Source organism: Fonsecaea erecta, assembly GCF_001651985.1.
Source record: "Fonsecaea erecta strain CBS 125763 chromosome Unknown Scaff10, whole genome shotgun sequence".
NCBI lineage: Eukaryota > Fungi > Ascomycota > Eurotiomycetes > Chaetothyriales > Herpotrichiellaceae > Fonsecaea > Fonsecaea erecta.
Window position 1 is genome coordinate 78777 of NW_017387253.1, and position 25220 is coordinate 103996.

The window sequence follows — 25220 nt, forward strand, 5'->3', positions numbered from 1 at the left end:
CTTCTCGACATGTTGGGAGTGTTTGAGTACATGTCATCGTGTCCGTTTGTGACTCATGCTCTGTTGCCGACCAACTTAAGTAATGCGTAACCTATCGCCGCCGATCTAATTGCTATCGAGCGATGGCTTCCCAACAGTCGATACCAGCGATTGTTATCTGGCAAGGACTACCCACTTCACGGATGTCCAGCTTTTTGATGCCCAACCGGGTATTGTCCAACTCGGAAATGCATCATTTGGTGCTGCTGAACCCGTTGATGCCCAGGGATTGACCCTCAGTCGACGATACTGGCGACTGATGTCCTACGAGGACTGCCCAAGTCATGAGTGCCCAACCTCTCGCTGCCCACCCATTGCATACCAACTCGATCCTGCCCATCTATATCGCCCAGCGACTGAAGCCCGGGTTTTGATGAAAATTGCGGCCAACTCTAGCTGAAAACAAGCCCATAGGAGCCATTCATGACGTGTTTGGAGGTGACTCGCGAATGGGAAGGGCGTACAGCTACTTTTCCGTCACTCAAGTCAGGACAGGACGCCCGGCAGCAGTATGCAGAAGAACAAGTGGCCGCATCGACGACACGATTCGCAGTATCGGAAGGACGGATAAGATTGACTCGATTTTCACTCAGATTGCACATTGTTGTCGAAGTATCTACTATCAAAAACTACCGGAGTTGTGTGGGAAATAGGTATTGCCCGGTCCAGAAGGGCTCGGTACAGAGGACCCACATTAAATGATAAACATATAATTTTATCTGTCCAAATTTCTCCTACACCAAGACCCCCTCAATACAACGAGGGCGAAGCCGCAATACCTAGGGTTCGAATCCCATACCCTGCTCACGCCGAGCCTGACCCAATTTCCCATGGACGAGAAAAACCAACCCGCAAGGGCAGAGTTTCGCTTATCACAAACCAGGTTAATAACCCATTAACCTGCTTTGTGGATAAGTTTTTGCCATTTTTGACGTTGGAGTTGGAGCTTCCTGTTAGCTAATAGCCCCAAGGATATATCTGACGAGCTGCCTGTTGCAAACACGCTCCCGGGCACTGCGTCTACTATGGACCACTTGATACTATTCACACACGCAGCCCTTAGATGAATTGACCTGGGTGTCATTAGATGAGGTTCTGTGGAATCAAGACGTGGTATCCATAATATAATGCTCTTGAGATACTGCAATAGATAGAGGTTCACAAAGCCGGGAAATTCTGTACGGCAACATGACCGGACCCCCATGTATAGCCAGCCAAGAAAAATTGGATTGTATCTACGATGAACTTCCGGTGTGACGTCGATGCTTCTGGAGGCATCTGAAAGCTGTATATATATGAAATCTGCACAGTAGAAGCGTGACATGGATTTCGAGAGCTTGAATCGACGTTCAAATCAAGACGGCAGCCGGTCCCAGTCATTATCAAGTCTGTTATTCTTTGCACAGAACACGCTCTGAGCCCAATCGGCGACCCTGCGGTGGAGAAATTGGCTGTCCAGAGCTAAGCGCCTTTACCACTCAGCGGAGAGGACAGGAGAAAGGCTTAGCCAACGAAAAGAGTGACGATGTCCGACCCCCTTGACGCATACAGGTGGTTGAAGGTAGTGAATCGACGGTTGATAGCCGAGTAATGAGTAATTTGCTAGAGTTCTGAAGCGTAGTGGAATTCTTAACTACTATGGGTTGGCAGGGGAATTGAGATCGAGACCACCGGCTTTGATGTACATCCGTATCCGCTAACTCAGCGCAAATCCCGGTAGCGAAGAACGGACTGGCTTTCTCCAGAGTCTCACCAAGCCTATACCTCTATGTCTCGGTTCAATTGTCATCGCAGACATCTACTGCTGACGAAAAGCACCAGCGGACGGCTTCCAAACTCACGTCAACTGTACCTCTGAACTGTAGGTCGAATTGAATGATAGGTGAAATGGCCACCGCAGCCTGATATCATGCAGGGCACGACGAGTATATGCTATTTCCACCCGACTGCAGCTTTGCTAGCTAGTGACCTGCAGTGGGAGGTTTTACTTGCGGTGTGATGAAGAGAAGAGTGGATGCATTGTTGTCTGATGATTGGTGGCCCTGTAACCGCCAGAAGGAAAAGGGAGGCGCTTTTGGCCATGCCGTCGATCTGATCTGCGCGAACAATCAATCAGCATTACCTGCCGGCCACGTTTCAGCCCTGTACAAACGCGGCTCGTACGCTGGGTCGAGGCTTGTAATACCGAGCTGATTCGTCCAAGGCCGTAAGGGCAACGAGATCAGGAATCGCCCACTTTGAGACATGCTTGCCACCGGCATGCAACGGGATGGTATCGATACTGTCTGTGACTGTTTCTGCGACATGAAGCCGATCCACTCCGCATTTTCTCTGGAGACAAACATTCCATGTCCAAGGCCCTTTTCTTAGAAGGACTGAGCCTTTGTCCTCATCAGATGATGGCACTGCTTCCTTGGGGCCGAAGTCATAGCTTCCGACGGCCCTTCGGTTGAAATAGCCTGGTGCGGCAAAGGAGCATGACTATAGGTGTGGGGGAAAGGCGAGAAGACCGACCATGGGAACTGTGCTGTTTAACCTCGGTTTCATCATCAAGCCCGCCACGGGGCTGAGTGATGGACGAAGCATAGGTAGCCGATACCTCGTATGATAAAGGATGTGGCTTGGTGCCACTGGGGAACCATTGTCCTATCCCGCGATGGCGGGCGCATAGGATATCCCCTTCAGATGTATCCGACGTACGTTGTCAATGCTGGTGCTACGCTACTACTACGGGTGTGAAGAGAGTTTCCCTTATATTGAGTGGCGTCCTCATTAGTTAATCTCTCCCCTGGCCAGCACAGACGTGAGGAAAAATGTGGTGTATGTATCCAAGGAGATCGCACCAATTAGCAGCACCGCAGTATGTCCCAATTCTGTGCGCGTGGCGACGTAGGGATACAGCCCTTGCTAGGCTCGCTCGGTGTACTTGGAGCATCAGAGAATCCTTCTCGATCGGCCGTGCCGTATGCGAGTAAGGCTCAACCAATGTGATTGAGAGATTGTATGTCTATTTTTGCTCCTGTGCGTCGCTGTTTCAGCAAGATCTTGCTCCCCTGTGCCATTGGTGATTGTTGTTGATATCACCATCGCACAGAATCTTCTGATGTCGGCAGCTCTCCCGTGCCAAAGGCAGGGTTCTTGGGCGTCATGGCTCGAGGTTTGCGTATCTCGCAGCTTCAAGGAGGTGAAACATAGCGGCGGGAGAAGCTGGTGGACAACTAGAGAGGCTGCAGCAATCATCGGACCAAGCAAGATGACCCAGAACGAGGGAAGCCGAGATGGTCGGGGATTTTGGGTGGGCGTTAAAGGGATGTGGGTGAGACAATTATCGGCATTCTCTACGAGGTACGTCGAGATGGCACGCATTTCCCGTGGCATTGGTTTGCATGCCTCCGTGCAAGGTGTCGGTCAACGCCCGTTGAGCTGGCCGAGTAGCTTCAAGCAAGAATGTGACTGTGACTGGCTATTCTGTTCGGCGTCCTCAAGAGATATAGCATACTGCCACTGGCAAGGCAGATTTACCCAGTAACTGACTTAATATTAATAGCTTCGGGCACTGTCAGAAGTCTGATCCAAGTTCTTCCATCAAACTGGAGCACCTAAACATATACAGTCTCATGCAAAAAGTCTGAACACACCGCATGATGCCGAGTTACGCTAGTCCTGATGGGGGAAGGCTGTGGCGCACTTAGCTCGCACGAACCCGATTAGGCGATTTTAGTAACCCCTTTAGGCAACGATTAGGAGATCAGGGAGACAGTTAAGGGTGGCTAACAGGGTGTCACGAATCACAAAAAATTTTGCCCTGAACAACGGGACCAAACTGAACAGGCTGGCCGAGCTCGATACAATGCAATTTCACCCTTGGTCTACCGTGTTTCCTTTGCGATGCACTGAGTCTACCACAAGTCACATGTCCTATTGTCAGAGCAAGACTGGCTCTTGTGGTTGGATGTGGGTTTGTATGGTCGGGAAAAGTGAGCGCCCTAAGGAGTACATTGTTTGATTTTGAGTCGAGATATCTCGCCTGGCCTTGACTAACTGACCGATTGTCAGAGAGCTTTGGGGTGGAATTGTTAGACGAACAGAATGCAGGTTGAATGCGTATCGGTTGTGCATATAAAGCTGCCCTTGAGACACAGACTACTCGCACTTTTGAGAAGGAAAAGGATTCTCTCTCTAGTGCGAGTACGGGTGTTTACTTATACCCACATGGCCCATTCTAGTCCGTCCTTTCTTGGTATGGCTGTGCACGTACCAGCGTGTTCAATATCCCTTGTAATCTCAAAGTGGAGCCTTCCGTATCCCGCTCAATCTCCTGGGCCCTTCCGTGTGTGGTTACGGACCCTTTGCACTCGGTGCGCGGTGACACCGATTGTGTATTTGTGGACGCCTGCACCGTATAGTCCAGACGGCCGATCCTGTTGTTGCCGCATTTGCCGCATCCGTGTACGCTACTGGCTCCGCTGCTGTCGAATATCCGTCCACGATGCGTGGGCCCTCAGACGTCCAATATCCTGATCCCTCTTATGGACTCAACTGAGCACTCGCTGGCTGGCCCGTGAATAGAAGCGGATCTGAATGAGCAGTCGTGTGTGGACAGGATCACCAAACCATGGAACAAGAGCTTGGACAAAAAGACGTGGGCAAGAAACATCCCAGAGACGAGAGGAGGACCCGCGGGAAATGACAGGCCAGCAGCGGACAACCATCGACTGGCACAATTTCCATCCGAACTCAGTTAAAGTAGGCTTTTTCCGATGTTCGTGACCTGCGACTTAGACGCAGCCAATTCTTCCCTCTACAACTCTTCGTTGACCACTCACTCCATGAGTCTGTATATCTTCTCGGCCCCTGGCTGCTCATCACTGATTTCCTCACGCGCCAGAACATGCTCAAGAACACGAAGCAACAGAACAAGCCTGCAAAAAAGGAGCATACGTGGCTTTAATGGATCCTCGTCTCCATCCGAAAGACCCGGAACATGATCCTCGACAACAATAGACTGGTGGCCCACAAATGACTTCCTCCTCCTCCTCCGCCTCGTCCTCAAGAGCAATCATACCCCTTCGCTCGACTATTGAGGAGAATGTACCAAGTCCGCCAGATTCCCCTTACCCTTTCTTTCCCACAAAGACCAAGATTTGCATGTGGCCTACACCCGCGGGGGAAGCCGTCCGTCGATGCACAAATGGTAAACTGGATTGCCCGAAGAGTTCAGCAGACTGGGAGAAGGCCAGGGAGGAGCAGCGACGTTCTAAGAAATCACGATAGGTGGAAAGCAGCGATGATTCAGTGGACTCACGGCTCGCCTACACCCATATGCCAGCATGGATTCGACACCGGATGCGCAATGACGCCGTGCGAGTTCTACACAGCTGTCGTGCGGGCGAGGTGCGCGACCCAAATCCTACAGTCGCCGTCTTTGAGGGGGAATTTTGTCGGTACCAACCTGGACACCAATTTTGATCCTAAGCCCCTTCCTAAAGACGTGATTGTCGAATTATCAGCAAATTGGGCGGTCCAAGGCCTTCCTCGACCCGAGAATAAAGAGTCGGCTGAGCTCCATAGTCGGCCGATGGAAGACCCGTGACACGGGAAAGGATTGAGGCTCGACCATTCTTTGAAACAGATCCTTCTTGAGCGTGCGGACATTCTACCCACCAGTCCATCCTTGAGAGGGACCTACAATTCACGTATTATTGCAATAACCTGCTGCTGGAACTTAATATGGAGTATATGACATAGCCAGTACAGGCCGCCACGACAACGTAGCTGACAATTAGATCATCACGGCCAGCATTGACAGCGACTAAGGACGAAGTCGTCCACTACATTGGCAATGCTGCCTGCGAATGCAGCTGTTTTGGTGTTTGCTTTTTCTGGGAACGAGGCAGTTTAGGTGCCGCCCAGACTGAGACGCCACAACTACTGAGATCTATATGATATGTCCTTCGTACTGTCCTTTCAATCAAATCGCCTGTTGCCGTCAACCCAATCTGGGACTGTGATCAGAGCACCTGTCTATATGTATTTCGCAATTAATACTATCTCTTCCGTCTTGCAATACCGGGCTCTTTCGTCCCCTCGTGAACTTCGACATATCGCCTACCGTCACAACCTTACCGTTAGCAGCAAATCAGGATACCGGATATAGCCTAATGCCTGCGCCTACATCTCTGTCACAGACAAACCGACCTCCGTTCTTCTCCCTACAAATCATATCACATTTTCCATTGCTGGGTTTATTCGATCCCTACGACGGCAATATCCAACGGCAGGCGGTGAGACAGGGGCAGGACACTTCGCGTGAGATTCCCTATGCGAAGTTCTGATATGAAGCATAGGAAACGATGAGTTATGAGTTGTCCTCTAAAAAAAATGAGAAGATGACCAAACTGGCAGCATAGAGGTTGCGGGCAGTGTCACGTGCCGGCGAGGCTGATATGGAGCCTTAGGGTTAGGGTTCAGCCTCGCAACACCAGGAGACCCGGATGGGCTGGAGCAACCTGAAAGACTCGCTGTGCTCAGGTCTTCTCTGGTTCCTGAGGGAGAAGAAGCAGAATCAGTCACAGTGTGTATTTATGACGGGTCTATAGACGGGCAACTCGGGAGTTGGTGAAGCCTGTGATCTGCAAGCTGTGGAGTTTGGACCAGCAGGAGATTGTCTGGGAGATATGGATGCGGCACAATGACAAAAGATCCCGGCGGAGGATGATGAGATTGTAGTCAAGACGATGCTGAGGATGTTAGCCTAACGCCGATATTCCAAGACGAACAAACAAACAAAATATGGGACAGAAGGATGTAGCTCGAGAAAGGATCACTGCGCGTCCGACTGTGAGTAGAGTGTGGAGTATTGTGGATGAGCTCGGCGACCATCGTGTTTCGCGTTGCTCAACAGTATATGCAGGCCTCAGACGTCTAGCAAGCTGCGGGCGGCCGCGTCAAGCACCTCGAGTCCATCACTAAATGAGAGTTGCTCTACCCAATCTGGTGTATTTAAAGGAAGTATGGTCACATGAAGTCGTGTCCCCAAGACTCAGCTGCCCCAGCCAAGCAGAAGTCACGTCACATGGCAAGAACCTATATTCGTATCACATCAGGCCGAATGGGCCAAATTGAGCATATTGTACTTTGACTCCGAGATACAATCAAAAGACCGCACATCGAGAAGTGGTACCAACCCTACTCCAATGCGAGAGGGAGATAGCCGCTGAATATTTCTGTTCATGTTTTGGGGACGTCAAGGCCATCTGACAATGACGGCGACAGACGCAATCTCAAGAGGTAATCGACTGTTCCAGACACCAGAGATGGAGCTTAAGGCCTAAGCGGGTACGAAAGCCAACACGGTCCTACCAGGTATGATGGAGGGTGGCAGGGCAGTCACGGCCAGTCGAAAGCACGGAATTCTCCATTCCAACACATTCTTTACACTGGCTGTTACACAGGGAATTTTTGTGCGCGTCAGAAGGAGTCGAACCGGCATATGTATGTACATGAGATACCGCAGGAGGGTGGTGAGAGCTAGCCTAATGGTCAAATCCACAGTTTTATCGAAATGTGTGCTGTGTATATATGTTCTGTTTCGCTCCACTCAACAGGACCAAGTCCCTGGACAGGAACGCACGAGACACGCATGGATCTGTCGACATGAGAACTCCAAACCATCTTGTGAGATTGCAGCAGTCCCAGAGACACGGCCAGCACCACGTTCCCTCGCAGCGATGACGCAAAACTGGCTGCAACAGATCAGGAACCGTCATTCCGGAATCACCATATCGGCTTGAAACTCCCTGGGATGTCTGACAATAGACAGACGCCCTCCTCATTCTCGCTTTTTGGGGGCAAGGAGAGGTTCAAATTGCGGTGGTGGATCGAAGTCTCTACCAGCCTGCTAGGAGGAGCATCTTGACTGGTGTGAAACGATGCCATGACGTTCTGTGACACCCTCTCAGGCACGTCTGCCCTTCTTTTTGGACATATTCAGACTCATACACAGGAGGTTGCCAGGCCGGGGGACATCACGCTCGCAACGTCCGCCCACCCTCCTTGGAGATTAGGAAGAGCCGTACGCTCAGGGTAGTCTGGCTGACTGACAGAGTCGCAGAACGCCCAATGCCAGGTAACAGAGCATTCAGTCCATGTATGAGGATCAGGAGATCCGTGTGTCTTTGCCATCGTCTTTCATTTTATCCGTCTATTTCAATTTTAGAGCCTGTGCCAGCAGAAGCAAGGAAACCGCATCGGCGGAAAGGAAACCTCTGCATGAACTGAGCAGCAGTTCGTTTTCAAAACAGAATTCTCATCCGAATAAACACTGTGCCCCCTCCACGCTCTTGAAAGGAGTACTGGGAAGATCAAGTGTGAAGGTCTATAGGGCCTGAATGTAGGAATTGGTTCGAGATTCGGGGGAAGAAAAGGATGGAAACAGCCGTGTCGAGAGGGAGAGATGGAGTGCGCGTCAGGCTGCGTGGCCACACAAGTCGGCGGTGGAAGGCAGAGCAAGCTAGGGAGCGAGCACTTCACAATCTGTAGGAATGTAAGTGTCAGCAAAGCATAAGATGAATATGCAGGTAGTACTACACCCATCCCCCGTGAACCTGGAGTTCCTCATTCACCGCGATATCGTTCCGCTTGAAGCAGCTGGCATGCTCCAAGATCTTGGGCCTGAAAATAGAGGGAGGCATTTTTGGAAGCCCATCTCTGCCTCATGGGGCCCAGAGAAATATTCAACGGAGGGTTCGTGGCAGGAGACGCTCAGCAAAGTGCAATTCCAACAGAAAGAAATCGGCTTACATGGATCTTGTGTGGTGAACTTCGGCGGTGGCTGTCGGCAGTGTTAAGAAGTGCAAAACAAAACCCTTCTCATGATGGCCCGAGGCCCAGTCGCCACGGACTGGTTGAAGATAAACGAATTCGTCGAGGAGTGGTGAGTGACCCGGGCAGCATAGGGAAGGGGAGAAGCTTCATACCCCAGCTGCGGGATAGTCTCCCCAGCGGGTGGCTAAAATGCCGTCTTTGGGGTGATAGGAGCCCTAAGCATCCTATTGCGAAACCACCAAAACCTTTCGAGGCTTTAGGTACTCTAGGCATGGACTCTAGGCACTCCAATGAGAAACTCTAGGCGTCCACATCCACGACGCCGGTTGCTTCAGTGGGTAAATGCAAGGGCTGGGGTTACGTGCCAGGTGGTTCGTCATCACAAGCAACCCCATTAATCATTATTGACGCTTTCCTCTTTTTTTACTCCCTCACTGCCCGTTTCCTCTTCTTATTCTCTCGCGTCTTCCTTACAACGATTTCTCGTGCCTATCTTCTTCCTCTTTCGTGCCGCCGGCGCTATTTCACACAATGACGTCTCACCACGGGCAAGGTCCAGTACACGCCAATCTGATTTTGCCATTATACCGTCCACGCTCTTTAATCCTGACTTCGATACACGACTCCTCGACCACCCTGTTCCAGCAGCTAGGATCCCCGATTTATACAATATCGAGTCTGTTATTGTTGACTGGCACTACCATCATCCAGTGCTACTTGCATCTCGACACCTCTTCTCTCGTCTGCGCGGTCGACAAATGGCTCACAGACCACCCCGCTTACCCATACCGTGAGAGTACTGCAGGTCTTTTTCTTTGGACGGTACATAGACTTGAAATTGGATAACATGGTTCATTTTCACACTATATATGAATCTGACGAAGCCACAGTTCAGGGATGTAGTATTATGCTGAGCGATTTTCACAATCAATACACGAATTTTATGAATCAGAATGCTTTTTACTTCTCCCGTAGTATCATTTTCTCCAAACCGTGCAGAGAATATCAGCAAGCGGGAAAGGCCATGGCGTTCGGCAACCCAAGCAGACATCCCAGAAGGAGGAATATGCCTTGGCCAGCAGAGGAGTACCATTCCCGCCACTTGGAAGCCTTGATAACACCCCATCCTCGAAGAGGCTCCCTCCTACTCCGGGCGAGAGGGGAATCATTTGGCCTGGTGTGGAGCAGAGAGAGGGTGTTGTCCGTGTATTGCCTGCGCAGTTTGTGCAGGAAGTTTTCAATTGTTCTATCCTCATGAGCTCTACTGTGTTCTGCTCTATTTTTTTCAATTCGACAGTGTGGCAGATTCTGGGTTCCGCAGCAACACTCAACAATCCCAGTCCTGGCAGTCCTTTTTTTGGGCTTGTCATTGGAGACGGGTTGTGCCACCGAGAGAAGCGATGGTTATTGCGAAGCGGGAGGCATCGTCGCAGAGGAGGAGGAGGTGATGGAGGAGGGAGAGGGGGAGATGGTGGCGGTGGTGGTCGTGCTGGTCGTGGTGATGGTTACTGAGATGGCGCGATGGGAGAAAAACACAGCACTCAGTATCCATTCCCATGTTTCGTTTTGCAAAGTGCTGGAGACTCGGGACCTCGACCACTCCGTAGCCATCAGTAGCAGCATGGACAGGGAGGCTTGGAGGTACCAGTCGTCATTTTCGGAAGCATCCTAGGAATGCGGTCGTCAAAGGACCTGCGGTGTGAGAAGAGGACAGGGTTGTCGACATCAAGGAGCCAGTTTCACAGTTAGCGACGAGGAAATTTTGGATTGGAGGTCGTAGCCACACCTGCAAAGACATTCCTGGGTCACATTCGACACCTGATTGAGGGCAGACAGCCTCCAGGCAGACGCACCGCAGTTGAGAGAGCGAAGAGAGGCAAAGGCAAAGCAAAAGAAAACAAAGAAACGCAGTTTGGAGAGAAAGTTTGTAGGCAGACATGGGAATCTGATCGCACTCCCGAGCACCTTAGATTTCTCACGCTCTTCGCATGGGGATATTTCCCAAACCTTACACTTGGTTTTGACTTATATAACAGTGATTATCCTCTCTCTCACACAGCGCGTTAAAATCCACCAGTTTCTGCAACTTGGGTGCCTTTTCCACTTCCGGTTAATGAATGGTCGCGTATCACATGAAGCGAAAAGAACACCTGAACTCTCTCATTATGGAACATCTAGACCTGACTTTTACACACCCCCAGGTGCAGAGACTCCCGAGATACTCTTCAATGCAGCAGAGCCGGATCCAGATTGGCCAGAGGTTCGTCGACTCGTTCGATCTGATCATAGACGATGTCGTCTTTGTCCGAGACATCAGCTGCCTTATGCTGCCCATTGTATGCGTGATCTCTGCCAACCGGGTAACAAACGACTCTTGGTGTATGCCATTACATGCTTTATTCACTGGGTCCTTTGTTCCTGTTTGCTTGCTTGCCTACAGCCAGAGCATTTCAACACGAAATATATATATTATGCAAAATTACGACGATCTCCTACGACTTCTGACAACAAAAGCCCCCCTCGAAAAAAAGCTCTTGTGCCACTTGGTTACCTTGAAGCTTCCCTCCCTCATATCCACCATGCCTACAAGAAATCGCCCCCAACGTCAGGTTCCGGCAATGAACGTAGTTTACCTCTGCACCGTCGCGCTTTGCGTTTACATTGCCGTGCTCGCCCTGAATTGCACGGTGGGCGTAGAAATAGGTTGGCTCATTGAGTGGGGACCTCCCCTGGTGGCAGGGGCGTTGTTGGGGAGGAAACCCCTAACGATGGCCTGATTATGCATGATCCGCCTTAAGATCAGGGGAGAAAATGGGACTATCCAGTTGGAGCAGAGGTGGGAAAGACGGTTTCGATACGCCGAGCGGGACTTCAAAAGGACACCCGACACTTTCGAAGCTATGTATGGGTCGTGTATGAGGGTTTGTTCTTTGGTCGACTCCAGAGACGCCTACGGGCAAGGGAAAGTGGTCGTCGGGAAGAGCTATTCACATGTACCACAAAACACACAACAATTGACGTATCATGTCCCCTCCGTTCTTTCTCCTTCCATAAGATTTTGAGATGAGCATTGGCAAAGCCAGCAAGAATATCACCAGGCATCATTCTTGCTGTGTTGGCCTGGCCCAAGATCCAGTCGCTGAGGGTGTTCACAGGAGCCTCGGTTCCAAGCCGGATTGTCACAAGCTGATTGGCTAGAGAGCGGACTTCCTCCGAGCTTCCATCTGCCCGCATCACCATCAATGCATGATATAATTCCTCGAAATTAGTATCATTAGATCAAGCTCGACGAGACTAACCCAACGGTACCAATTATAGCTTGATACTGCTGGTAGATGAAAAGACATCAGTGGCTCATCCGCAGGGGAAGTGATTTGATTGGCTGAATATTCTCCGATTTTGTGTAGGCCCTGATCAGTCCGATATATCTCTGGCAATAGCACCTCGCACGGCTTTCTTCAAAGGGCGTCCGAGCTAGGAGAATGCGATCCAGAGTGGTCCAGCAGCGAGACTAGAGACATGTAGGGTGCCAAAACAACGAGCTTCGCTGGTGATGGCATGATTCACGCAGGAGACTTTTTACCACTACATATCATACTCTATAGAATCTTTGCAGCAGAGCACAATCAATTTACGGCCCAGAATCCAGCACCCCCAGTTCATCTCCCGCAAAAGAGACCCAAGACATATCGAGGTCTTGACCACAAAGGCGAAAGAGAGACATCAACATAGAGTTGGAGCTTCTCAGCCCGAAACAGCGGGACGATCATAGTTCGGCCAGACTGCATCTCTTGCCTGCAACGTCACCGTGGGTGGTATCTGCATTGGAAGTAGAACACGACTTCCGACAGAGAAGAAGACCAAATACTGCGGCTGCGGAGGCTCGACGAGACCGAAGGAGTGGAAAACCGGAGGGCAATGGAGGAGGTAGCACTCTCATCTCGACTTGCACCAAGGATAGCCGAGTAGTCCACTACCCTTCCTTGCCATTGTTTCCTGTTGTTCTCCCTGTTGAGTCTGACCAGCGATGAAAGGCGGAACACCAACGGTGAACCTGCGAAGCTCTGTAGCTTGAGTATCGTTCCAGGTCGTGCGTCTTGATTCTCGAGAGTCTTCGGCTTTGTGTGAAGCGTTCTTCCCATCCTGGTGGCGTCGAGTCCCCTCTGGCCGCAATCCCCTTGTGTTCTCGTATCCGCACGAGAATTTGACAAGCCTTGCCCTCAGCGTTCACTCGCTGCTTGTGAGTCCGTGTCTGCGAATCTGCACGAAGCGGCAGTCCTTCCCCCTCTTTCGTCTCCTTGTTTTACTTGTCTTGCTCTGCTATCCTGTCGGGGGTGCAGGTTTGCATATGTTCCACCCCCCATTGCTCTGTGCTCTGACACGAGCTCAAGGAGCGCCGCATCGATCGATCGGTCAACCCGAGGGAGGGAGGAGACGCGGCGAGGTTGGAGGCAGGAGTGAAAGAGCCCGCTTTCGACTTCTCGACAAGGGATTTCGGTTGCGTAGGGAGAAACGGAAGGTGAGTAAGAGCGTGGAGAGCTTTGCTAGAGCCAGAGAAAGCCAAGTCAGCAGGAAAACCCCTTCTTTTCTTAGTGAGGACTGTGCAATTACCATTTTTTGCAGAATTCAAGCGCAGCCATTATCTCAGCCTCGAAATATCCTTTCTCGATCAAGTTCCCGGTTAGCTGCGGCAGCCATTTCAAAAAGAGGATGGTGCTGTCTCGATGGGGGATAGCTCAGCCCTTCGCGCCTTGCAGTGTTGCTCGGAATCTGTAACTGCGAGAAATACCAGAGCTGGTCAGTCTTCTCCCATGGAAACCACCACCCGTCTCTGCACTCTCAGAAGGCCAGATGGCAGATTTTCCTCGATTCTGCAATGTCTTCATGGCTGCCATCTCTTGGAAGTTGGAGAAATACTCGCATCCTCATTCTTGTGTTCGCACCTGAAGCACAGTCAACAATCCCGCATGAAAGACCTGCAAACTCGCCAATTCCTCTGGGTATCTGCAGTCGACGGCACTCCTCTGGCTCCCTTGTGAATTCGATGCTGATATGTGGACTTGAGGCCCTTCCAAACTTCCTCGGAACCCCGACCTTGCCGCCGAAGCCTGAGCCAGAAGCCGATAGCCTCCATCGAGCCAATGAGCGACGCAGTTGCAGGTGAAAAAGATCAGAGCTCCAAGCCTCGTCGAAGAATACCTATGAGCCCCATTGAAGGCTTTTGATCAGTGGCTGCGACCTCTGTATGCCTCCCTCGACTGCCGCCTGCCCTCGCCGGTGGTGCGACCTGCCTCCCGATCTATGCCGAGTACTCTTTACCACGACGCTGGTGGTCGAACCATGAAGCAGGGTGACCATATATACCTTTTCTTAGCCCATCCGTGCACCCTTCCAGATTGGTTGCAGCGCTGTGACCTCTATACCTATGTTTCTACTCGAAATCCTCTGCAAGTCAGGCGACCGCAGCCACCAAGACGCAGTCTCTTGGGAATCTTCTGCAGGAGGACTCTCTGCAAGAAGACAAGAAGAAGGAAACCCAAAAAGTGCAAGAAGAAGAGCCCCTTGCTGGACGAGTACTCTGCAAGAAGAAAGAAGCTCTGCAAGTGCGAGCAGAAGAAGCACCTCCAAGAGGGAAAACTCTACAAGAAGAAGAACCCGCTACGAGAAGAAATCCCTGCTGAAGAAATACTGCAAGAGGACAGTCCTATGAGAAGAAAACTCTGCAAGAAGAACACCCCCTGCACGAACATAGGACGGGAGAGATATAGCCCTTCAGCTGGTCTCCACAGACACGGGTTGAACTCTAACATTTGACTCTGCAGCGACACTGTGCCGCTACTATCACGCACCGTCGGCTTGGACTGACATGGGTCAGTGGGATATCGCGCCACACAGCCCAGCATCTATCTCCATCTCATCTCGTGCAGGAGGCAGAGTCCCACTCACTCGTGTGGGTACTTGCCTGAAGAAAGATAACGGACATTTCACGGCGAAGTCTCGGAGCCACGGAATGGTTTTTACCCGAAGGGCGATCAGCGGCAGGCACCTTCTCACTGGAGCAGGGGCAAGTTTACCGGCGAACGGGATGAACGAATGAACGAATGAAAGAATGCCACGTCCTTCGGGCCCAATGTCTCTTCCCCCCTGGATATGGGCCGATGGGAAGGAGGAGAAACAAAGACCCAAAAGCAAAAAGATGACATTACATGTCACACAGAGTGGGGATGAAAGGGATAGGGACGCCTTTCGGCCCCGGCGATGTGTAAATAGTTGCATTCCTCTGCAGAACACAACAAGAAACGATTTGCATAGATTGTCATTGTTGCCTAGCCGATGTGGTAAAACCAAGTACATATTCCCTCTCGCCCACCCACCTACCCACTCACATCACTTCCTTCGTCTGCACTGGTTACATTCGTGCGATGGTGATAAAGACATAAATAACAGCAATTCAGACAGCCAACAACATTCCTAATGACAAAGACATAAAGAACAGCAATTCAGACAGCCAACAACACTCCTGAATGGAACAGGGGGGGTCACTCCGTCGCCATAACCCTGCTCTCATACGACAATAGGAGCCCAAGTCCATCAAAAAAACTCGCATTGCGCGCGATGTCAATCCTCCTCAAGTACAAATACCTTCGTTGTCGACTCCTCAACCAGTTCCTCGGCAATGTTTCGCCTTTCCCGAGGCCATCGCCGATATCCTGTCCGCGTACCACGCCAAATGCCTCACGCCCCAGGAGCAGTCCGAGGCCCTCATTCAAATGCTAATCCTTCCAGCAGCCTTCTCTGCACTGGGGCACACGCTTGTCAATGTCTGTTGAACTACCAGATGGAGCCACTGTCTCACCTTTGTGCAAGCTGATTGAACATCTTCAGTTACGTCTCTTCCGCTTCAAGATTCGCTTGGGCGGTGCCGGCAGAAGTCTTGTTTGCTGCCTCTCCCTTTCCGGATCCATAAGTTCCACGCCGTCAAATCCGGACGTGTAGAGTCCGCAGCGCGAGCACGCCACCACCTTTGGTACAGGAGCACTCCCAACAGGGCAGAAATTGATCGCGATAGCGAGGCAGTCAGTCACATTCACCACCGCATGGTACTGTCTCGGGCGCGTAAAGACCAGGTCACCGGATCCAGCAACGTGGATGTCGAACTTGATGCTTTCCGTGGCAAGGACCTCTGGGCTCACCAGCAGTTGGTTGTGAGCTAGCCACTGGTTGCAATCACCCCGTGGCGAATATCGTTCGATGAGCCGCTCGAAGGCTTCATTCGACTCATGTCGAATCAGGATCCAAAGCTTCCACCCGCACAAGACCAGGTTATACGAGCCCCAGTCGGCATCCTCTTTATGGAATGCTGTAGCGGAAGACGCTGTTCCCCAGTACACCCACGGTGTGTTCGCCCCGTGCAACTCGGGGAGTGTCTTGAGAGCACCTGGATGAAGGAGGTCCGCCAGCAGCTTTCCGACAGGGCCAGAAGAGAATTCCGCCGGCCCAGCATAATAGAATTTCCCAACGCCATCAGGTCTTTTGGAGATCAATTTGTCGAGGACTTCAACGCAAGCCTGGTCCGATGGGCGCTCGCTCGGTGGTTGGATTCTTGGGAGGACTCTCCGATCGCGTTTATTCACGAGGTGTACAGCTCCGGCAAGTGTGGACGAGACTACAAACACCATCATCGAGACATGTTTGCCTTCTGTGCCCAACGGCTCCAGCTTGGGTTGAACGACAGATCTGTCCACCGCCGCCCAGATGGACCCTTCGATCCCGACGAGCCCGGTGCACTGTTCGTTCTTCATCAGGTTTGTGATATTCAAAGGCAAGTTCTCTCCCATCTGCTCAAGCGAGAGGAAGAACTTGATTCCCTCTCTTGTCTGCCTCAAGACCGTGAGGGAAGCATCTCGGTGGGGACGAGGAGGTGGAGGGTTTGGACGAGGAGTCTGTGTTCGACGACGCTTTTGCTTTTGAACGGGACTGTCGGCCTGCTGCGGACGCTTGCGAAGAGCACGTCCAGGCTCGGGACCAGGGTGTGGAAGACGGCTTTGGGCTGAAGCGCAACAAACAGACGCGTTAGCATCGTCTCCAGGAGCTGCTTGAGAAGCTTGAAGGGGGAGGGGACAGTGGCTGAGTACCTTCGCTCGACGACTCTAGGGGTTGTACCTGGGGAGACATCTTTCCAAGCACGTTCGCCTTGGCGGTCTGTAACTTCAGTGGAAATGAGGGAAAGGGGTGAGAGAAACAGCGAGAGAGGCGGTGTCGGGGAAGCGCTTCAAGGACTAATCCGAAGCTTGTGTAGTCTGAGTCATGCACGTGATGCCAGCCAGCGTTCCTCGACCGTCTCGTCTTTCTTCTTCCACAGCTTAAGGTCCGACAAAGATTTCACCATCTTCCCGACACGTCGACGAAGTCGAAATCGCTAAGATGACGCCTCAAACTGTGGAGCTGAGCGACTGCCCTGACGAAGCTACACAGAGCATCGCCAAGTATCTTCCACAGGCGGACCTCAACTGCTTCGCGCAGACATACCGGTGAATCGTGCCCGTCTGCTGCCCTCTTCTCTACAAAGAGCCAATGCTCTCGCTCCCGCTCAAAGTGCTTTGTATTGAGGAATGGTTCGCGCACGTGCACATTGCAAAAGCAAGCATGGGACTTGAACAAAAACCGGAGGACCTATCCGCGGAAGAGCGGGAAAAGATTACCATGCACGACATCCGGACCTAGGAGACTTTACAACGTGGGATGGTGTTACATTAAAAGATGGTGCCGTTGTCGGAACCTGGTATTGAATCTGTGGATAGGCTTGAGGGAGGGGGGAATAGGAATCTCAACACCAGCACAACAACAAGCGGGAGTGGGATGCAGCATGATTTACCTGAACGAATGGCTTTTAGTCGAATTAGTGAAACCGCCTGAAGTCGAATTGTCGTCCAGAAAAACGCTCCTTGCCGTCCGTTCAGCCCAGAGTGCCGTATATACACCTGAGGTACCGCCGGATCCCAGGAAGCGCGTACAGCCTCCTCGTGACCCTTAACGCCCGCTGCACACCTTTTTATACATCAGATAATTAAGGTTCAGACGCAGACAGAGAGCAGTGGGATCAGGTCCTGTCTCCCTGCAACTTATGATCCAGCAGCCCCAGCGGGATGAGACATACACCAGGCGATTTGTCTCGTTTCGGCGGATCGAACGGTGCCCATGACCATATAATTATATCAAGGATTGAGGGAGATGCAGGGTGATGTTGGTCCCGGAAGTGGCATAGGGGTGGCTAGCAACCTAAGCTGCGATGCGGAGGTTGTTTTGTTGATATAGCGGCGACGCAGCCAGAGACCCCAGAGCCCCGGGCCCCGAGCCAGAGCCCAGAGTCTGCTACCCGCCCGGACACCGCTACATTTGCGAATCGGACGGACTGCATTGATCTGTCTGGACTGCGAGACCATCTCCAAGGGGTGGTGTAGTTCTATCTATGGCTTCCACCATTTGACATATGAATGAATTGAGGTGGCCCCTTCCCACGGGAAACAGCCCACGGCGGCCTCCTCCTCGGACCCAACGAGGGTCGATTGGCGTAAAGAAGTCTGGTCTGTTACTTGAATTGAACATAGGGCGGAATTAATGCAGTACGTTTTGGCACCCTTGGACTCCGCCGCCAGTGAGGATTCAGCCGCCGGGGGGGTTTCAGATAGGTAGAAAGATCCCAAGAATGAACATATTTATTTGCAGCACGTTCTTTGCACAAAGCTTCTGGATTCTACTACCAGCATCGGCTTTCCCCTGATATGCTCAGTCTTCCTTCCTGGGAGTACGACAGTACACTGTGACTGGCGGGCGCCGCACAGACAAAGCCCTTGAAGACAGACCCACGATCAGATATGGAGGTGGTCTCTATTTGACGGAGTCTTTGCAGCACCCAGTTATCTATGTACATGGCCCTCGTTGTGTGCTTTGAGGTACGTCTGTTCCAAAAAATCTGGAGAGATGACAGACTGCCAGATATCTCGCTTTCCCAGGACTCCCTTTCAGCGGGAGATGCACGGGAGGCCCTTCTCCTGCGTGTGCAGGAGAACGAAGTGACAGTGCTTGCCACGCTGCGTTACCAGGGAGGATGCACACAGAAGGCTGGCTCATCGCCACCGTCCGATGTCTCATGGGTTCGTGACCTGGCCTAGAAACCTCCAGCAAAGGCAAAAGTCCAGTGTAAGACTTTTCCAAGATGTGTCCTCCTCTTTCTGTAATCCCGGCTCTTCAGAATTCACTCCCCCAGTCAACGATTCTGTAGCATTTCCTCGATTGGGAAGGGCAGTGTGGACGATTCGGAGGCTCAGGAATGCTCAGCACCTCTGAACGCCTCTCTAGGATCGTGGGATCTGAGGCTTTTCGTTCGCAGGAAGAGTCGGTTTTGTTAGGGCAGCCGGTCCATGTAATGCTCAAGGCAGTGATCCGTGACAGCGCGGAGGGAAGGGATGCAGCGTCCAATTTGGACCATCGCCTGAGAAGAGATATCAAGGCTCCCGTCCTCAGACGCATTGTAACGCAGTTTATCCAGTAGGCAGGGAAAGGCAGGCATCGTTGAATGGAATTGCATCCGGTCAAACAGAGAGGTGCGTATTTTCGAAAGCAAACTCTTCAAACAAAGCTGCGGCAAGCTGGACGGAGTCAACCTTCGCCGAGCTGAACCGGGGGGCACATAATTTGCCTGCGGCTGTGTGCCCATAACGCTGTATGAGAGACTTTTGGGGGGATGGGCTTAATATGCTTCCACGTTGGTGAAGTAGAGGAGGGTACTAGATATTGTATGCTGCTGCCAGCACAATTCTGTCGAATGAGTTTAAGCGTGCAGCAGAGAGCAACAGGTAGATCTTTATCTATTTCCTGTCCCTATAGGAGGCTTGAAATGGTGTTCGCCATGCTCTCTATCATCTTCCCAGACAATCACAACCCTAGACGTGAACCATCGACAGGCTCTTGTCTTCATCCGCGTGGATTTGACAGACAGAGCACACAGGGCATGGAATAAGTACATGCACGAGTGTTACAGAGCCCGCGTCTGCAGCACGACTCCTGTTGTGCAGCCACCGTGGTTTGCATGTTTGCCATACCCGAGAATGGCTGCGGTTTTCTCCCATCGACCACTGCTGGACAGCTCGTCTGGACTCTTGACGTGTGTGTATGTCCCTCTTCTGCCGCTATTGTATCGTCCTTTCTGTGCATGGTCACAGAGCATGACGTTGTGTTCCTCCTTTTTCAGTCTCCGTCCCTGCTTCACGACTGACCTCCGCAGCCAACGGTGCTTACGGCAGGCCGGCAACCACGGGTCCATACCAGGTATGATAGGACCGAGATCGAGGAATGCGAATTGGAGAGCTTCATTGCGGATGCTGCGGCGGAGGCCCGGCGCTGGCTCGAAGAGAGCGCCGATAGGTTTAATCAGCTCTGGTCAAGTGATTGAGGATGCGTGGCTCGCTGGGAAGTCTCTCGGTGTCATAGGGCTTGGGAGACTGATCGTCTGATAGATATGGGTTAGCTGGGGTTGTTGAGCGGAGGAAAGATATCTGCATACCTTCTGTTGAGCCCAGGTACAGCACCACCGGCGAAGCATTTTTATGGGCGTGTTCACGGTCCATCCTGCTGAGCACTCGCATTTGTTGTCTGCAGCGCCTGAACAACTTCGCCCATGGACCTGACACTGCGATCCCAGTAACCGGCCATTTAATGACCCAGTGGCATTTGGGAGACGTCGAGAAACTGCTTCTGGGTGCATCGCTGTTCGGCCTTGTGTACCCGGCTCTTGCAAGCTTCTAGCTCTTTTCCGCTATCAACGACAAGGGAGCTGTCGATAGTTGTAGTATGCAGTGTGGCAATGTTCGGCATACGAGCGCCTCGGGGCTCAATGATAGCGTCATTGTCAGTACCACTGTATTGCTGATAACTTCTCGTCATCAAGCCTATACAGGACGCTGGACTTGCCGGGTGCCAGGTTCTCAAGTACTTTGAACGAGGAGGTTTCTTGTGGTAAGGCTGAGGTGTGGACGGAGGAGGACAAAGGCATTGCTGTCGATCAGCAAGTTCTCTGCAGCAGATGCAGGACGTGGGCGTGGTGTTTCGAAGGAATGGCCTATTGACTGCGCATGGGAACACAGACACTAAGGCGGGGGAGGGTCAGCGAAGCAGAATCAAGACTGCATGAAAGGATTTGCACTCACACTATCGAATATGAGGAGAGCGATATCTCTGTCCAGACGTGACATGCTATGTCGCTGAGGAGGAGAGCGAGGGTGATCCTTCACGAAAGTATGCTACCACTTGGATCTGCTTTTTGTGTTTTTGATGCCCCCAACCACTCAAATCTCCACTGTATCGACTGCGTTCGGGTATGGTCGACAAAGCATCTGAGAACTTTCATGAGATCGTGAATAATTGTGACCAGATCTTTGACAAGACTCAGCAACTCCTCGAAGGCCTCCACAATATCCCATAGCGGTTGCACCATCTTCTGTCCGCAAGATCGACCTGTCATCTAGGTCACTAAACCTTTGTCAACGCAAGCCAACCCCGGTTTCGGCGATTTCGGGCACCTCTTGACTAGTCGTTTTTCCGTTCGGTGCTTCTCAAGGGAAGCTCGAAGGCAGCGGACCTTGGTGAAAATTACTTTTCCGTACTGGCACATGATGAATGGAGACTGAGGTAAGCTAGGATGGGTTAGCACACGGTACAACGGGGGCGGGAAGTAGAGGGATCGAGCTGGAACTCAACGGTTGAACTGGGATATGAGGTCAATGCCTAGAGGACCTGTTGGAAAACGAACAGTGAACTGTGGCTGCAAAAGACCTCTCTCTCTGAGATGGCTTTGGCTTGCTGATGATGTCTGATTGAGTGAAATAGGCTGCGGATGCAGGATTTGAGAACAATGAGGGTGGACAGATTCCAGCCAACACTCACGGTTGGATTGATTTGAACTGACTTGGGATACTTGGAATGGGGGAGAGTCATAAGGACTCTCTGCTCGACTTAGAACTGCTTGTACTTCGTCCACGATGTCTGGTAGTGGGTGGGATACATAGTCTTGCTGAACATGGACAAGGAATGAGTTGGATTCATGCTTCCATCACTCTTCCCATCTCTTCGTGGGTAACAACGAAGGCCAATTGCACCCTTATCTCTGATGAGCACATGATGAGAAACCCTCCCGGGATACGTTCATCCTTTCCCTTGTCCTGCGAACGCCCCTTGATTGAGCTAATCTCGCTCTCAGCAGCTCTTGTAATATTCTTCGGGTTCCATGCTGTGCCATTCCGCCGTCTACCCGAGTCTGATGTACAGCCTGCTCTTCCATTCCAGGGAGTGTCAGTTTGATGTGTGTCGAGAAGGTCTTGGGGTTGGATAGAGGGGGTTCTCGAGGCCAGGTGCGCTGTCGCAGCTTCGGTGTCAGGTGGTTTGCCTGCCTACTGTTAGAGCGTGCTTCTGGCGTCAACGATAGCAACAGATTCCAATAAGGTGAGCAATATACCTTGACAAGCACACGCCCAGGACGATCTATTCAAGCGTGGGGAAGATGGACGATGCAGAGCGCAGTGAATGTCAACACAATGGCGATGTTGTGGCAGCTGGCGGAGATATTATCTGCGCCACCAAGTCAGCCTGCAAACGCGAGACGAGATACAAGTCCATCACTCCAACCCACATTCTGAGAGAAAATAGAGGCAACCGGCTCGCCTGAGTTGAATTGAGCATGATCAACATCACCCAACATACTCTTGAGAAACACAAGCCCACTGGGGAGCTTGGCCCCCCAGGTCAGAACACCGCAAGAAAAGACTGCCAAATCACAGCCTCTGGGGTTTGGCTTTCCAATCAATTTTCTGGCTCCACGCCCACGACACGTTCGGCTTCCTTGCTTAGCGTCCAGACACCTGCGCGATCACCGGAATATGACTGACTTGGATTTGAGAGATCTTCAGCCAGCTTGACCTCTTTGTGTGGCACACCTTCTACGCCCCTCGTCTGTCCAGGCCACTTACCAATTGCTCATTTTCCGACAATAGGCGATTCCACCTCGTTCGATCCGTCATCGGCTGCTTCTAAGGAGCCTATAAGACCCGGGTCGGTGCTTCTCTCGCCATCATTGGAGATCAAGCCCGCACCTGCAGACCGACTACGTTAGAGCGATCTTGAGAAGGAGGCGTTATATGGCGTAACTCGTCTCGCTTTCCAGCAGTTGACGGTGTGATGGGGAAAGTCAAGTCACGTGCCTGTATATTGTATAGGGAGGAAACGGGGGCTTCTGATTGGTGGGATGAAGTGGAGAACTTTTGCTTTTCTTAAGAGGGAGACGAAGGTGGACGTTGGTGCGATCAATTGACTTAGCAGGCTTGATGGGGGCCAGTGTGGGCGGTTGAGGGCCGATGCAGAGGGGCAAATGGGCCGGCATCCCATGCCTAACTCTAGGCGGGCGACTCTCCCTTTGGGCGGTACTTAGGCACCTAAATAAACTGTGACTATTCTTACATAGAAAGTTAGTGAGAGAGAGTGAGAGAACAGAGTCCTGTAAAGCGGTGGAGACCTCCCCGCAACGCCTAAAGTCTGGTGTTTCTCGGGGCGTTGCATTCACCCCCAGAGGTAGACTTTTAAGCAGAGATTGTCCCTGCCCCCTTCCCCAAACCATGAAAGCCCATGTCGATCAAATGCGCCGCCTAGATGTGCATCCCAAAATTCTTTGCATGCATGCACTCTTCCCCAAAGTTGTTTCTGAGGCCCCCAATATGCATCTACTATCCCCTTCCTCCTTCCCTCTTGCTTGCGCTGCACTCTACGGGCTGGCTGGCGCGCAGGCAGCTGAGCTGATTTGTCGAGGGCGAGGTTGAGCTCGAGATCGAGGGCACAGCCAGCGACGGCGGCGGCACGGGGGTTAGCTGGGTTCGTGGCTTTGTATGTGATTTCCAGTCAGTCAATCACACGAGACGCACGAACATGTCGCTGCTTGTGTTTGCGTCCTGGTGATCAAACGTTGCGGCAGCGCTGAAAAAGAATGCACTACACCCTTCCCTTCTCTCAGCCCACCCTCAACGACGGCCACCAAGGTGGTGAAACACAAACACAACCACAACCACACGAGCTCAACAAATTCGAGTAGAAACCGTTGTCGCGAGGGAGCTGGCGTATGAGGGCTTTCTTCTTGACTCCCCCAACCAAGTAACCACATCACCATGGGTGTTTTTTGGGGGCTTTTCTCTTGCCCCTTTTTCCCTTTTGGTTCCACTAAAGGGGTTCGGGAGAATTCTGGAATCACTCGCAGGCAGCAGAGCTGGGGAGCATGAAATAGGATAAATAGTCTTCTTCATCTAGGTAGATCAATCTCATCAATGAAATCCAGTTCCTTGCATGAATGACACTGACTGATTCACTCACTCAACCCCCTTTACACAGACAGACAAAGGTTGCTGTGCAAAACGCATGCATGCATGCCTTCGCGCGGTTCGCGATGCGTGATACCGACGAGTGATGTCGGGAAAACCCCCGACAACCAGCAGGGGAGAAAGCAAGCAAGCAGACCCGTGTCTGTCATCCATCCCGGACGAGCCCGGTGACCAAAAACTTGGAAGTTGGGACTTATTTGCATGTTGGTCGCACTGAGCTCGATCGCAATCAGACAGACACGCCAGCCAGAATGCTCAGAAAGGGGAAGAGAAAGGCAAAATCGTGTGTCCTCTCTCGCCGGGACATTTGGCGCCGCGCCCGTTGCCCCCGGCTACACCTCCAATATGTGTCCTTTGGGGGCGGTCGGGGAGCGGTCGTGGGCACGTCCGCATGCCTAACACGCCTAGAACTAGACTTGCCAGGCGCAAACATGAGTCGAAGAAGCAGCGCCCATAGCCACCGCGACTGGCTCCCTCCGCCACCGATGTCTCGGGCACCGTGGCTTCTCCCCCGAGGCCCCCAATTCCACCCCCGCCGACACCTAGAGTTCATCACGAGAGCACTACTCTGACTTTTTGCTTGTGTTTTCTTGCACACTCACAATAGGTTGGTTGCCTTGTGGTAGTTAGTCATCACCTCTTGAAACGGTATTCTGGATTGATTGATTTATTGAGTGATTGAGTAGTTACTTGACTGTGCAGGGGGGCTTAATTGGGAGTGGGAGTTAGAACTGTGCTACTCGTCCACCCGCGAATATATCCCTCCCATGTCTCCAGGATGTCATGTCCAAGCACGGCCTCGCTGACAGCAAGACAAGCGCCCCGAAGGGCCGTGTGCAGCATTGATGGGTCGATGAAGATGTCCCAGACACTTCCTCCTTCCTTTGCTCTGAAGCAGACTGTTCCGAAATCCAAAGCAAACAAATTGAGCTATACTCG

General features: G+C 51.9%; 3 protein-coding genes across 3 annotated transcripts; all 3 read right to left on the reverse strand.

Annotated features, from left to right (window-relative positions):
• Nucleotides 1-6632: 6632 nt before the first annotated feature.
• AYL99_09759 (hypothetical protein) lies at nt 6633-6921 on the reverse strand (the record flags this gene model as incomplete). The annotated part of the gene is made up of 2 exons (XM_018841266.1): nt 6633-6779; nt 6823-6921. The coding sequence occupies 2 exons, from the start codon at nt 6919-6921 to the stop codon at nt 6633-6635; spliced, it is 246 nt and encodes an 81-aa protein (XP_018688975.1).
• An 8825-nt stretch (nt 6922-15746) lies between these two features.
• Nucleotides 15747-17040, reverse strand: AYL99_09760 (hypothetical protein; the record flags this gene model as incomplete). Its single annotated transcript, XM_018841267.1, has 2 exons — nt 15747-16915; nt 17001-17040. The coding sequence occupies 2 exons, from the start codon at nt 17038-17040 to the stop codon at nt 15747-15749; spliced, it is 1209 nt and encodes a 402-aa protein (XP_018688976.1).
• A 3251-nt stretch (nt 17041-20291) lies between these two features.
• AYL99_09761 (hypothetical protein) lies at nt 20292-20492 on the reverse strand (the record flags this gene model as incomplete). The annotated part of the gene is made up of 2 exons (XM_018841268.1): nt 20292-20374; nt 20429-20492. The coding sequence occupies 2 exons, from the start codon at nt 20490-20492 to the stop codon at nt 20292-20294; spliced, it is 147 nt and encodes a 48-aa protein (XP_018688977.1).
• Between the last annotated feature and the right edge of the window lie 4728 nt (nt 20493-25220).